A 15,656-nucleotide genomic window follows, 5' to 3' on the forward strand; every position below is an offset into this window, starting at 1 on the left:
TGCTCCTTTGCACCAGCTCATCTAAAAAGATGCACAGTTACTGGTAGTGCTCCTGGAGCTCAGGGAGTGTCCAACTGCCCTCCATAACAAGGAAGGTTTGCCTCTGTTCCACGTGAACATGTGACAGCAGGAGTCTGGGGAGTGCCTTTAATGACTGGAAGGAACCCTGTGAAGGGACTCTGCGTTCTGACTAACCTCCATTTCCAAAGAATGCCTCAGCTCTACCTCTGCTACAGCTCCTCACCCCACAACGGTGTAAGGGCATCCTATGCATTAGTGCAGGTAGAAACAGAACCATTTAAAGAGGCAGTTTAACTGAATCATTTTTTGCAGACCCAAAAATAAAACCGATCTGTTATTATGAACCTTTATTAAGCGGCTCACATTTCATTATAAATCACACTAAAAAGATTTTTAAAAAAGATATTTACACTACAGTGCTGACACATTTAAAATGAAAAAATTGGTATAAATAAGCTCTATGGAAAAGCCTGGAATTGTCAAAAAGAATTCTGGCTCATCTTACAAAAAATATATATGTTAAATGTCAGCTCTACTCTAAAACCTACAACTCAAAACTATTTAAAGACTTCTTTATGTTAAACCTGCAGTGTTTACAGTGCATCTGGCCCTAAGTGCTTTGATACTTCACAGTTATGGACAGGCACTGAGGAATGTTACAAAGCTACATAACTATTTTCTGTAACAGATGCAAAGGCAAGTCATAAACTTGCCTCACAGAACTTATGAATCTTTACATTATTACATCATTAATTTTAAAAAGGAATTTAAAACCATATATACAAATTTAGCACAAAAAGTCATCCTCTCTTTGTCCATGCGGTTTTGGATGTGATGAACTATGTTGTCTTGTATCATCTGGATGTATGTGACCTCCAGGGCATAACTTGCCTTGTAAGTCCTTGTTGCCAGGTTCAAATTTAGAATCCATTTCCAGCTTAAATGCCGTCAACTCAACGTGATCCAGCCTAGTCTGAACATTCTGGCCCCCAACATCATTAGGTGCCACGGTCTTTTCAGCAGGGTCAACATTCACGGGTTCTTCTTTTATCCGGTGAGATGCAATAGGTTCATGTTTTATTGGCATAAACTCCTGTTGCAGATACTTGGTCTGCAGAGCATCTGAAAATTTGGTGTCTTCGGAGGTATTTTTGCTCATCGTACAAACTCTGCTGTCAGTTTGAAGTCCAATAACCGAAGACTTGGCATCTGCAGAGGTCCCTGCTTCAACAGTACTTGGGTTTTGAGAAAGTTCTTCCTCTGAATGATACAGCTTGAGCCGGATGTGCCAAGCCAAACTGCACACAGCTGAAACTGTTTTGAACTGGTGCACAACATTCCTCGGGATGAAGTAAATGTCATTGTCAAACAGCTGGATTCTGGCATACCGGATGCCTTCCCTTCGCAGCTGATTCAGTTTTGCATCATCAACCCACTGGACACACTGGAGGGAGAAAGAGGGAGGAAGGGGGAAGATGAAAACTCTGATTTAGGAGTCAGGGGACACCTGACCAACAGTTTCTAGCAAGCTTACCTGAGAGAGTGGAGGTTCATGCAAATCTAGTTGCATTCGCTGAACTACCTCCAAGAAGTCTTCAGCATGAAAACAAATTACATCTTTGGTTATACGAGGCTGCTCGGACCTGCAGAAGAGTAAGAATTACAGTGTTATGAGCTGAAACTGACATGCTACAGAGGAAAAAAAACCACCTTCAAGCAAGGATAAAGCAAACCAAAAAAAAAAAACCACACCACAATTCTAGTGTAAGCTACATTTTGAAGAAGAAAGTTTACTAAAATGGGTAACTCACAAACTTATTAAGCTGGTTAAACAAATTAGTCAATTTTCTTTACAAGTGGCACTACAGCAGCTATGAAAGGCCAACAAGCCTCACTATTTTTATTTCTTTTTAACTGACCTCTGCCTTGCTGTTGAAAGACAGATGCCCCAGATACATTTGGCTTGCTCTGTAACACTCAAGCAACAGGTACCTCAAAGTACACAGCAGTCTGACCAGCGCTAAGGCAAACGCTGCTCAGTATCTCCACCTCGGACACCTCCTGCAGAGTTAGTAGTGAGGCTGCACCTACATGAAACTGCCACAATGCCAGCAGCAATACTGGCATTCTCCACAAAGCATTCCTTAAAAACATTCCTGTTTGTGCTCATTAGAGAGCCACACAACAGTAAAATCTCAATTAGGGTTTGCCTTCAAACTATTGGGAGGTCACCTCTTGTCCCACAACACCCTCCCCAAAGAAATGCACACTGTCTATGGAATTCCTCTAGAGACATCATCTAGCATTAGCTAACAAAATAAAAGGCAAAACCAGCTACGATCCTCACCACTTCCTGACCCAAAAGTCAAACCAGTCATTCAGTGGTAACACAGAACTAGGTGCCTCCAACTCCTGCAGCACTACTGAGCGGCCTCTTCTGCTCCATGCCCTGATCCTGCTGCCTCCACCCCTGTCAAACGTGGCCACATGGTCAGGTCTACTGAAACCCAGAAAGGAGAAGATGCAGCAAAAATTTGATGTTTCAGAATTTTAGCATGTTGGTTTTTAAAAGCAAGATTATGAACAGTTATGTATATATGTGGTACTATTCACACTGTAAGAAGCAAACAGTGATGTACAATAACTGTACTTTTTAAAATTATGAAATGTGTTTATTTAGGTCATGACCTCAATAAAGTGAAAAATAACTAGTCTGAGGCTATTTTCAGGGGGGCAGAAAAATTCCCAGATGAACTACTGAAAGTACGCTAGGGAGAATTTTCAGACCACATATTTTACTTTCAAATTTTACAAAGATTAAAATGTCTCTCTGTATTTTGGTATATATACTCCTGAAGAGGATTTAAGCACTGAAACCTAGAAGCTTACAGAAACATCTCTAATCAATGGCATAAAAAAAATCATTTTTATAATTCATTCTTTTTATAATGTAGATATAGGTACTTTTAAAAATATATATCTGCATTTGGAGTTAATATTTATAAATTAAGCTAAGGATTAAAATAAATACAAAGAATATTTGCATACTAGAAGAACTTCAAAGCAATGTTTTCACAACAGTCTACTGTTTTACACATTATGCAGGACAAAGTATAATTAATGATGGTTAAAATCATTCTTTTTCTCAGTCCCCATCTATGTATGTGTAACAGTATGTATTACCAACCCTGTGCTGCAATTCTATCCAAAGTATTTTCTGTAAACAAACTATTGCCAGATAACGTGATAAATATCAAACCTGCAAATGCATAATTACAACTCTGATATTATATTTCGTAAAACCTAAAGATTAGAGGATGTCACCCCATACACATGCAAACAGTAGAATAGTTGAGTCAGATGTCCAGAAAGACATTAAATCCTAACAGAACTATAAGATGACTGCAGGGAAAAAAAAAGAGACACAAACCAAAAAACACACAAACGCCACACCACACACCAACATATTTAGTCCCTGCTGGAACTATTTTTGGCTTTACTCTTTTTTCCCCCCCTTAATCTCATTCTTTGAAAGGGCTGGACTCTTTTTGCTGTAACTTTTCAAAACAAATTCCAGACTACACGTTTTACCATGAATGTTTCCGGCCTAATGCATAAAGTCTGGCAATTTATAAGAAATTCATGTGATCATATAGAGGAAACACCAACAGCTTCATGCTCAGGAACATGAACTTGAAAGCTGCTTGTTGACGTACAGGACAGAAGGGTTTAATTTTGGCAACAGCACCACCATGCAGTACCTTTGGATGTCCCTATCAAAACCCACCCCATTTCCCATGTAAGAATCTTCAAAGTTTCCATAATCTCAAATGTCACTGGCATGTCATAGCTTCTAAAGCAGGTTTTGTATTACCTACAAAAATGGCATTAAGTAATCAGCATAATCACAACACCAGCGTTTATCAGACTCCAAGAGAAGTGCAGTCTTTTAAAATGGTTGCTAGCAATAGCCAGAACTCTTCTACAGTTTGCAGGTATTCACAAAAAGATGAGATCATAACCCTGTAATTTTAAAAAACATCTCAAATCAAGAGGCTGTTGTACTTGGGAAAGCAAAAATTCTTTTGTTCTTCCAAATACTATGTTTTGTTTCCAGTTCTGTCCTCTATCCCAAACAACTTCTGTTTTTCAACAGTTCAGTTTCTATCTCTTCTGAAAGATGCCATTTATCCCACCTAACAAACTATCATGTGTATCAACTACTAAATAAATCTCACTTTAAGTCTATGGCAATGGCTTGGTTACAAGGCTTTTTTCCACGCTCAATTCATTTTTATACTAACTAAACCCAAACCAAACTACTCAGTTCAGCAAGTCTAGGAACTGCTTTATTTTCTCCTCACAGGAAACATGAATTTTATATATGGTATCATATGATTGAAATGTGCATTTTTACTGCCATAGTGGCCTAATCACCCCTGGAGTATCTCCAGCTTCCAGTCCTGTTCAGCTACTCAAACGGGTTAAAAAAAAAAAAAACAAAAAACAAAAAACACACACATCACCCAGATTTTTCAAAACTCCCATATATGTTGTCTCCTCGGAAATAAATCTACGCACAGTATACAAGTTACAGTAAAACTCATCTCTGAAATTGTATTAATGTGTCACATTAATTAATGATGCTTCATTATCATAAGCCCTGATGAGTTCTCTTCACGTAGGTAGCTTTTCAAAATTATTAAAAAAAAAAAAAGAGGAAAGGGAAAGGAGAAATGATCATTGAGGTTAAATCAATCTTAAATTGTTTTATCTTAAATTTGTTGCATTCACTGTGCTACATATTTTCCTTGTCTATATGTCAGTCCCAAATATTTTATTCTTCATTAAAAGATACATTTTTAGTCCTTACACTGAAAAGAAATGTTGATAGTTATTTTTTTTGGTACCCCAAGCAGAAGCACTTTATAAATTTGTTGGTCAGTTTTGACTATTTTCAGATCACTTTTTCATCTCCATCATTTTTGTTTTGACTAATTCCTTTAATTTTTTAAGTTCAAAATGAGTTCTAATGGAAGTTGGATAGACACCCTTTTCCACAAGTTCCAACATACCAGAGAAGACGATGGTTTACTTCTGAAAAAAAGAATACTTGGGTTTAGCATGTAAATGAACACGTTATGATTTCCAAGGATCCTGCTATGAATGTACAGAAATGAGAATAGGAAGTTCCCACAGACATTTAAATTACTATAAATTTCAATTCTTATTAATTTCCACATGCATGCAAGTTTGGGGAGTGGGGTTTTGCTTTATGGGCTTCTTTTATGTTTTGGTGTGTGTTTGTTTTTACTTTTTTTGATAGAGCTTTGAGTATCTCTCTCATGTATGCAAAGTGTAATTTCAAATAACGAGATCTACACAGTATCTCAGCTCTTGCCCTTCTACCAGTGCTCAATCCATTTCAATTCACTCCAGCTTCTCACAACACGAACAAGCTGGAAGTTTAAGGCTTCAGCTACCATCAATATGATGAGGAAGTAAACTGAAAAGCTCGAGCCCAAAATACAAATACACTGACATCTGAACAACCCAGTTCTTCCCCAGTGTCAATGATTCCATTTTCCACCTCAATGACCTCATGCACTGTAACACAAATTTGCACCATTTCACCCAAAGGCAATTCACTCCTCTAATTTCTAGAGAGAGACAAAGAGCAAAAGGTAGTTTTAGTCTTTAGGTATGCAAAGGTAACTTCCAAAACCAAGATCATTCCACCAAACCAAGGTCAGAACATCCTGACAATCGCTTCCTAGATCTGGGCCAGTAAGCCCATATGATTATGGGCTTTTTATTTTGGCTAAAAAGTAAATAGCTTCAAATGAAACACATTCAGTTCCTGAATCTCACATGGGAATTCCACAGACACCACAGAGTATCAAACAGCCTCCAACAGGATTCTGCTACCATAAATAAATCAGCATTCTAACAGCTGACTTTCAGGCAGAAACAAAAATTCAGCTCATCTTCAGACAAGACCAAGACTTGCCAAAAGGTCTTCATGTGCACCTCTGAAGCAGCAGCTCAGGTCAGTCCCTACGCACTACTGAAAGCATGAAGTATTTTTACTTTTTTATATTAACTCAGTTATAGCAACTCAATTATAACTATTAAACTGTCACTGCAAGGAACCCTTCCAATTTTTACCACGCAGCACAACTATGCGGTCTAACAGAGGGCAGACAAACATACAGTGCACAGAGATGGGGGGCAGGGGGCTAAGTCCAGTGTCTACTCATCTTCATTAAACCTCTAAACACCAGCTTAACAACCCGTGCTCCGTCTGCCGACGGCGAATGGAAGGGAGGGAACTCCGCAGCGCCCGGGGCAGCGGGGCTGCACCTACCACTCCCCGCAGCGCACAGCCTTCAGCACGCCCACCGCCGCCGTCGTCTGCCGCTCGAAGCCTTGGCCGATGTGATCCGCGTGGGCACGCGTCCGGTCTTCGAACAGCATCTCGCGGGGCTCGCTCGTTCGAGGTAGGTACTGCAGGTTTTTGATTTCATTGGTAGTTCTGCACAAGAAAAGCAATACTAGTGACACAGAAGTTCCTCTTAGTGATCTTATTTCCACCATAGTGAACACGACTGGTTTTCTCTCTTCATTGAGAACACAAATGCGAATGAGAAAAACAGTAACATTTAAAACAAATTCAAAATGCAATTTGGTATGCAGAAAAAATAAATCAGAACACCTATGCAATAAATATAAAGCCAAACCAATCTCCCAAAACCCACACCACCACAATATTAGGGCTCCAAGTGCACTTAAAGGCCCTAATGAGCTAGCAGCCTCACCTTCAGTCTCCACCCACAAACCCAGGCAGCAAGCCTAGCTCTATTTAAGCTCAGGCCTGGGCCTTCAGTCCTGGCCTGAGCCATGCTCCAGAAGAACTGGCCTTCACCTCACCCACAGATCTACTGGGCCACACACTTGCTTCCCAGCTTGACCTCAGAATGGCTTTGCCACAACAGACCCGCCTGGGTCCACTGGACGTGGTCCTCACTGCAGACTGACTCTGCCATCATCACCATACACTTGCCTGACACACTGGAAGTTTGGGCTGACTTTGGCCCCAAACCCCAGGTCTGCCCTACCTACTACCCTCAGGCACCATCATCAGCCCCTGGTAGGGAATTACCCACCTTTGCTGCTTCCTGACTATTAGATATGCATTTTAACTGTCTCTGAAGCCGTTCATCAGTCATGTTTCTACCAAACCACTGGGAAATGTGTATCTAATTGAGTTCCACATTGTAGAACTAGGAATGAGAAGCAGCAAAAGATTATTTCTGGGTTTATATACAAGTAAAGGAAACACTGCAAAGCAGGAACAGAGCCACAAGCCCATTTTCTTGGCCACCTGGACCAAACACTGTGTGCCATATTCTTCCAAGAGCTGCTTATATTCATAACATAGCCAAGGTTGGAAGAGACACCTCAAGACTGCAGTCCAACCTCCCTGACTCAGACAGAGCAGAGTGCTCAGGACTGTGTCCAGTAAGGTTCTGAGCAACTCTAAAGGTGATACCACAAGCTCTCTGGGCAACCTGCCCTAGTGTTCAACCATCCATAAAGTAAAAACTTTTTCCTTATTTGACATGGAATTTCATTGTATTTCAGTTTGTGCTCATTATGTCTTGTCATGCCACTGGGCACTGCTGAAAACAAGTGCTTCTTACAACCTCCCATTAGATGTTTATACAAAGTCATAGGATCCCACTGAGCCTACTCTTCTCAAGGGTAGATCCCAATTCTCCTACGCCTGCCTTTCATGCCACCAGACCTGCCCCTGTATGCCCATGTCTGTCTTGGACTGGAAAGGCCAGAACTGAGCATGATAACCCAGATGTCTCTTCAGTGATGAGCAGAAGGAAAGAGTCATCTCTCTTAACCCATTGGCAGTGCTCTTCCTAATCCTGTCCTGGAGGCTGCTAGTTTGCTTTGCCACGGGCACACTGATGGCTTACGGTCAAACTGTCATCCACCAGGACCCCAAGTCCTTCTGTGTCAGGCTTCTGTCCAGCCAGTTGGCCCCCAGCCTGTACTGGTGTATGGGTTCTTCCTCCCAGGTGCAGGGCTTTGCACGAGTCTGCTGCGCTGGCCCATTCCTCCTGCAGGTCCCCCCACTGGCAGCGCAGCCCTGCGGTGCGCCAGCCGCTCTGTCCAGCCGTGCAGCCCTGCACCCTTGCTGAGGGTGTGCTCTGTCCCCGCACGCCAGGCAGCAGTGAAGGTGTTGAGCAGGACTGGCACAGGGTGTCAATGGCACAGTTACTCCAGCAGTGACTCTCCTCCAGCTGAACTTTGTGCTGCTCATCATAACCCTTGGAGCACAGCATTTAAGCCAGTTCTTGAACTACTTCACTACCCATCAGTCTGATTTGCCCTTCGTTAATTTATCTATCAGGATATCATGAGAGACAGGCACCCAGTGTGCCAAGCCTTGCTAAATTGAAGATTAACACCACCTTGGCATTCCTCTCATCCTGTGAGCCAGCTGTTTTGTAGAATGTTATCAGGCAGGTAAGGCATGATTTCCCCTTTGTAAATCAACAGTATCTTCTCCCAACAACAACTCTGTCCCTCATGCTTGAAATGATGTCCTTTTCCCAGGATGAAGGTGAGGCTGACCAGCCTGCAGTTCCCCAGGTGGCCCTTCTAAATGGAGTGACATTTGCTTTCCTCTAGTCCTCAGGAACCCTTGCCAACTGCCATGACCTTTCAAAGACAACCAAGAGTGGCCTTGCAATGATACTGGCCACCTCCCACAGCACTTGTGGGTACATTCCATTAGGTCCCATGGACCTGTCTCATCTGTATGTCCAGTATGTTCTTTAACCTGATTGTCCTCCACTAACACCAATCAGTCCTTGCTCCAGACATTCCTCCTGTCTCAGGGACCTGGTTTTCCTAAAGGTAAACCTCACCAGTAAAGACAACGGCAAAGAAAGCATTGAGTATCTTGGCCTCTTTGTCTCCAGGCCATTTACCCCACTCACCAAACTTCCTATATTTTTCCTAGTCTTTCTTTTGCTGTCCATATGCCTGTAAAAGTCTTTGTTGCCCTTCACATCCCTTGCCAAATTCAACTCCAGATGGGCTTTGGCATGAACTGCATCCCCTTCATGGCTGAACAGTGTCTTTACACTCCTTCTGAGGCACCTGACCCTGCTTCCACTGTCTGTATGCCCCCTTTTTATGTTTGAATTTTGAACAAGAGAATTCCAAAGACAATTTCTCCTGACACAGAACATCCAAGTTCTGCAGAGGACATCCCCACTACTAAGCTGGTACTTAAACTCAGTAGCACAACAAAGCTTAAAAATGTCATTTAATATTGGAGCTATTACCTTTTAGATGACAGAGATGCCCTTCTCCCTTGAGGTTTTTAAACATCCACTGATATTTAATAATAGGGGTATTAATTCCAGTCTCATGGCATACATCAATAGTTACCTGCCTATTCACACTTCCCTGCAGTTTTCACCTCAGATTCCTACTAGAGCTACGAAGACCAGCACCTTACTTGGCCAGAGAGTAAACAACAACAAAAAAAAAACCCACACACACCACACAATCACATCCTTACAAAACAAAGCCATTTACAAGTATATTTTGAGATGAAGACTTACAGAAATTTATACTAAGGTAAGTATCAACCAGTAAGGCGTCTGGGACAAAATGAATTTGCAGAGAAAGAAGACTAACCAGACATTTGTCAAGCAAAATAATTCAACGTACCTCTTCCTTTTGAAAGGTGACTTTGGCATGTCAGCCACAGGGATCATCTGTTCTCCTGGACGTACCCACATAATGGGACCATCATCACTGTCTTTACGACTCTCTAATTTTAAACTAGAAAGTGTTCCCCATGGCAGTGTACACTAATGGGAAATACAAGCCACAGTTTTCAAGTGAGTTACTTCAAAAACTTTTTCAAAGCAGCCTTTATCTGTCACAACGGAAACACTTATTAGACCACTCAATTATCTAAGCATGTATCAGATAGTCTCAGTTTATGATAACAGTACTAGACAGTGTATTGTCCCCCTTCTCCCAACCCCTTCCCTTCTGTCCTTACTTTTAAGAAGGGTGATTCTTCCAACATATCAAGGAATTCAGGGAAGTAATCCCCCACTTCCTCATCAACTGCTCCAACCAGGCTGATCTGTCTCATTGGGCCAGCTCTATACGTACCATGAGAGTATGTTCTTTTTACCTACAAGTAGAATATGACAGCAAACGTTACACCAATTAAACACCGAGTCTCTATGTTTCCAAACTAGTATTAGTCCTACAGTCTTCAGTATACTTAAGATTATTACAAAGTCAATTACTATGAACTCAAAGACACAAGTTCTTATTAAATGAAACCGAACGTCATTTATCTTTACATTAAAGTCTGAAGGCAAGATGGAGTAATTATCGCTTTTCAAGAAAGGAACATTCAGAAGTAGCAACTGTGAAAACCTCTTTACATATGTTCTGCTCAATACCTAGTGAGCAAGGATTCTTACCTCGATTTCTCACGTCTAGCTGAATTTTTACCTTCTTCCTGTAACAGCTAGGCAGAACCCTGAGTTACAACTAATTGAACTCTCAACATTTCATCTGCTCACCATCCTCTCCAGTATGGTCTCTATGTGAGCACATTAACTGGAGCTCATTACTGGAACGAACACAAGGCTTGTAAAGAACAAAGGAAGAGAAAGCATGACAGTTATTCCTTCATTTTTTATGTGCCTTGCTAACATGTCTTGTGCTCCCTTAAACCTTTAAGAGAATTAGCAGCAGTTCCTGAACACAGGACTAAATCATACTGTGTGGGATACTGTGGCCTTCTGAGAAGCCAGACTGATGTAGCCAGATGCATTCTAGGACTGCAGAACCAAAGAGTCTCCTTCAGATAATCTCAGTCATCACACACACCCAGGAAATGGAGGACTAACTAAAAGCAGGATTTTACAAGATGTCTAAGCTAGTGTAATGACAAGCCATCACAGCCATACTGAAAAGAGCAGTCCCCTGTTCCCCAAATCCCTAGTCATACATTCCAGCAGCGCTTTTTTCCCCCCTCCACGGACATCTGGTGATTTTGTGCTAAAGTATCAGGAAAACATTCATTTCTCTTGAATGTGCATGAGCTCAGTCCTCAGCTGTATCTGCACTGGCACAAAGCATCAGAAGCTCAGACAACTAAAGCACTGTGACAAGGAATGGACACTCACTTCGTCTACCAAGTAAGCCAGTAGTGACAATTCCAAAGTACCCTAAAAACACTTTCTGAAGCTACAGATAATCATAAAACTGTTATTCATGGTGTATCAGCAAGCCCAACATGCAAAAGGGTGTTTCCTCCACTGGCATAAGTGGCTTAGTATCCTACCATTGCAAGCCAGGGTATTAAGCTGCTGTTTTCATCCACACTCTTGATTAAAGGGAACCATTTTCTGCCTTTTTCCTAGTTTCCTTTTGCTACCACTACCATTCTCACACATAACAAGCGATAGGACAAGAAGAAATGGTCTCAAGTTGCACTAAAGGTTTAGATTGGATCTTAGGAAAAATTTCTTTACCAAAATTCTCTATGTATCCTAAACGTTAAATTATGCATTGACCACAAATCAAGATAACACAATTTTCACAATGAAAACTTCCCAAATATAAGTTTACAAATGAAATCATGACTGTTTCCAGAATGTTACAAATCTGCTCAAATAAATAGCTATTTAAATCCAGAATAAAAGAATTAATTAATGGCATGCAATTCTTCTAGCACTTGGTTAACATGATTAGAATCCATACACATACACAAAAAAAGTCACCAATTAAATTCATTCCAATATAACGGACAGGCAAAATAGACAGAAACATAACCAAATAAATACAATATAGTCCAACTTATTTCTTCTGATGTAGCTTAAATTTTAAATGTCACCTAAAAAACACACAAAAGGAGACTGTGTCATTCTCTTTCATTAAGGTAATGGAAAATTATGGCCATATAACTACACCAAATTCAAAATTAGTATAACTTTAGAATTATCTGCTTCTGTGACTTGTATGGCATCAACTTTTGTTTTAGTTTAACTTGCTCAGTTTTAAGCAGAGAGTTCTAAAAAGAGAGTATTTTGGCATAAATGTCTTGGTGTCTAGAAGAATCTGAAGACAATCTTGTACATATACATATATATATAAATACTGACAACAATATATTTCAACATTATCATCCTACAAGGAGGAAACATTTTAGACACTGTACATTAAAGATGTTTCCATTTTCTGCTGAAAAAGACAAACTGAAAGGAACAGTGCAGAGAAACCAAGCATTTCCAGAGATTAATTTTTAAAAAAGTAAACTGGGACAAGTCACAACTGAATTCCTATTTTTAATATAGTAAGGGGTTTCCTTTTCAGTTGAAGTTCTAACATTTTCCTGCGAGAATCTTAAAGGTTTCAATTTCCTTCAGTGTTCCAGCATTACAACCAGGAAGTTTGGAAGGAAAAGCAGACCTCATAGAACAAAGCAAAAAAACACTGAACCCAAAGTAATTTAAAGAAACCCACAAAGAAAGCCCTACCAAAGACCAACCTCAAAAAAAAAAAAAAAAAAAAATCACAATAAAAATATGCTGGGAGATCAGAGGGAATAGCAGATTTCCATTGCACTACTAGAAGTGCACAAGCAATGCACTTACACATTTGTATCTTAGAACTGCAAACATTCAGTTTCACATTCACTGCTAATCTCTTATCTCAAACACCAGAGTCACAAAGAGGCAACTTAGTATTCCTTCATATTTGGTGCCCAAAGGGTTTTCCTTGCCAACTCTTTTCAAATCCTTAAATGCTTATGTGTATTATCAATTCCAAATGGGAACCAATACTGAAGCATCAACTGAAGAAATAATCATCAAAATTGTTCCATGTTTAAAAATATTTTCATATCTATTTTTAAACCAAATGTAACTCATACTATTTTATACTTTTTTTCCCTCTCTTAAGTCAGGGTTTTGGTATCTGAGTAAGTTGCTTTGACAGTTCTAGCATTTCTCAAAGATTATCCATCATTTGGTGAAGTTAAAGCTTTATTAATATTTCATTTCCCAACTGGAAGTTTCTAAAAATGCAATCCTAAGATTTTTACTGCAGTTTAGTTCCACCACTGTCCTTTTACCATTATAGTATCAATTCACATTTCACCTTGCAGTGGAAATCCTCAAATACAATGGATGTAAAAACATTTTTAAAAGCAAGATGACCTATTATTCTGAATTCCAGTGACACAAAAACAGAGAAGCAGTCAAAGATTTTTTTAAAGCAATTTAAGGATAACATCAATTAGATCTCTTCATGAAACATGGTCCTGTGACAGTAAAGTCGCCATTATGCTCTTGTAACTCAGGAAGACAAAGTTCAGTCTCAGATCCTGTCCCAGCTGCCAGTACAAACCTCTTGTATTTTGTTTAGGGTTTGGCTTTTATTAATACAGAATATGGGAACAAAAAGAGCAATATACAACTGTCATTCCATATTTATCAGTTGAAAGTGTCAAGAAGCATTCTAGAAAGGTAACTATTATTTAAGTAGAACACAAATGAGTCAGTCTTGCAGATTTCTAAATGTCATTCCATGTGAACTGGTTCTTTATTCAGTGCTATTCAGTAAGTGAAAACTTCCTTTGCTTGGAAGACAATAGGCTGCCATCACCTATCAGGAAAATCCCTTACATGTAGTCCTACAGATTATCTGATTTAAAAAAAAAAAAAAGATGGGGCAATATACATGCTTTTTAATAGCGCTAACACTGATTTTTTTCATTCAGAAGGAGGGGGAAGAAAAAAAAAAGGTTATGCTTTGGGGAATCCGCATAACAGCAAGCAGTTGCAAAAAAACATGAATACTGTTTAATAACTAAATATTTAAAAAGCTTAAAAGCAACATATGGAAACAGACACTGTACAAATCTTTAATTATACAAAAATGAAACAAATAGATTTTTTCAGATTTTCTTTAAAGAAAAATATTTTCAGCAATTCCCCTCACATACGAGAACAACATTTTCAAGCAGGATTTCACAAATTATAAAAGGAGTAAACAGCAAAAACCTCTGCAAAAGAAACTTTTAAGAGTTAAACAAGGACAGCAAAGAGACGATAATATTAAAAGGAGATAAATGAGAACTGAAATGAGAAGTTCTGTGTCTAGAACTTTAAGAAGTGAGGACAACTGCTCATTTGAGAAGTTACAACAGAAACAAACTATCACTACTACTACATTTCTTCCTCTAAAATACGTATATGATTCTTTATAATAATCTGAATATCCAGTGTTGACCACAGTTAACACAGGCAACATGGAATAAGTGACTTCAGACTGAAAAAACCAAAGAAACAAACAAAACCACAAACAACAAAAATGTTCTCTGAAGATGCCAGCTGCCTGCTGTAGCAGAATGGGACCCATGGTGTAGTCCCACACTCATCCTCGAGCTACCTCTGGTGTAGTAAACTCATGTAATCTGCTAATGCAACAATAAAACAAATCACCCAGGAGTAGGTGAAGTTTTCTGCTGGATTTACAAAATAAACTGACTTACCAGTTTGAGAAGCACCACAGTTTGGCACAAGAACATGCAAGGCAAAAGCAGCGAGGGGAATGTTGTCTTTTAGCAGCAACAGGTGATGGATCTGCTCTGAGAATTTGTCTAACTTCACACTAAGCAGTGGAAAAGAGAAGTGACTTTTCCTGAACTGCCTTAACGATGAGAACCCTCACGGACCCTACAACACCAAAGCAGTAAGCTAAAAAGAAACAAAGCTTCAATAAATCCATGAGAATTCAAAAACACGACCCACATTCTTCAAAGCTGGAAGAGGATAATATATAGAATCATAGAATCATTTAGGTTGGAAGGGACCTCCAAGATCATCAAGTCCAACCATTGAGCTATTAGGGCTCTAAAGTCCTCTGCTAAAACAGATCAGAATCTGTCAAGGTTGGAAGGGACCACAAGGATCACCCAGTTCCAACCCCTCTGCCATGAGCTTCAAGAAACAGGCAACAACAGAAGCAAGACACAGAAGAGCTGGAGACCATTTAGCCTTGTTTCAAATTCCAGAAAAAGCAAGTTAGCTAGATATTCCTGTCCTAGCCACATAGAAAATAAGACGGTAAAAGCTAATACACACAGACATGCCAAAGAACAAACAAAAGAACCCTCAAAACCCAACAACAAAAATCAAACTAACCTGTCTTTGACAGATTAAGCTTTTTCAGAGGACCAGTAACACACTTAAAAACATTTGCATTTTGTTCTCAATGCTGCTAGGGAAAAGTGTTCTGGTAACAGCAAAGAGTGGTCAGTTTTCATTTGTGTTCACATTAACTATCAATAAAAAAGAACCAATTTTGTAGCACACAGCAAGGATCTTTCCTCTGAACATAATGGATGTTTATGAAACCTGCAGGCAACACAAAGCTGCAAGCCTACTACAGGAAAGGATCAAAACTAGGATGATCTTTGATAAACAGGAGAATGGATCTGAATACAAAGGATACAACTGAACTGAATAAAAGCCAAGAGCTACACATATATATATATATATATATAT

At 39.7% G+C, this 15,656-nt stretch overlaps 1 protein-coding gene across 1 annotated transcript; it reads right to left on the reverse strand.

The window, feature by feature from the left end:
- Positions 1-258: 258 nt before the first annotated feature.
- On the reverse strand, positions 259-10,261 carry RSBN1L (round spermatid basic protein 1-like; the record flags this gene model as incomplete). The annotated part of the gene is made up of 5 exons (XM_008948570.1): positions 259-1,465; positions 1,556-1,664; positions 6,389-6,556; positions 9,784-9,926; positions 10,124-10,261. Coding segments are annotated over 5 exons (1,215 nt in total), but the record flags the coding sequence as incomplete, so codon positions are not given.
- Positions 10,262-15,656: the final 5,395 nt, after the last annotated feature.

This window comes from Merops nubicus, unplaced genomic scaffold, assembly GCF_000691845.1.
Source record: "Merops nubicus isolate BGI_N331 unplaced genomic scaffold, ASM69184v1 scaffold9381, whole genome shotgun sequence".
NCBI classification, from domain to species: Eukaryota; Metazoa; Chordata; class Aves; order Coraciiformes; family Meropidae; genus Merops; species Merops nubicus.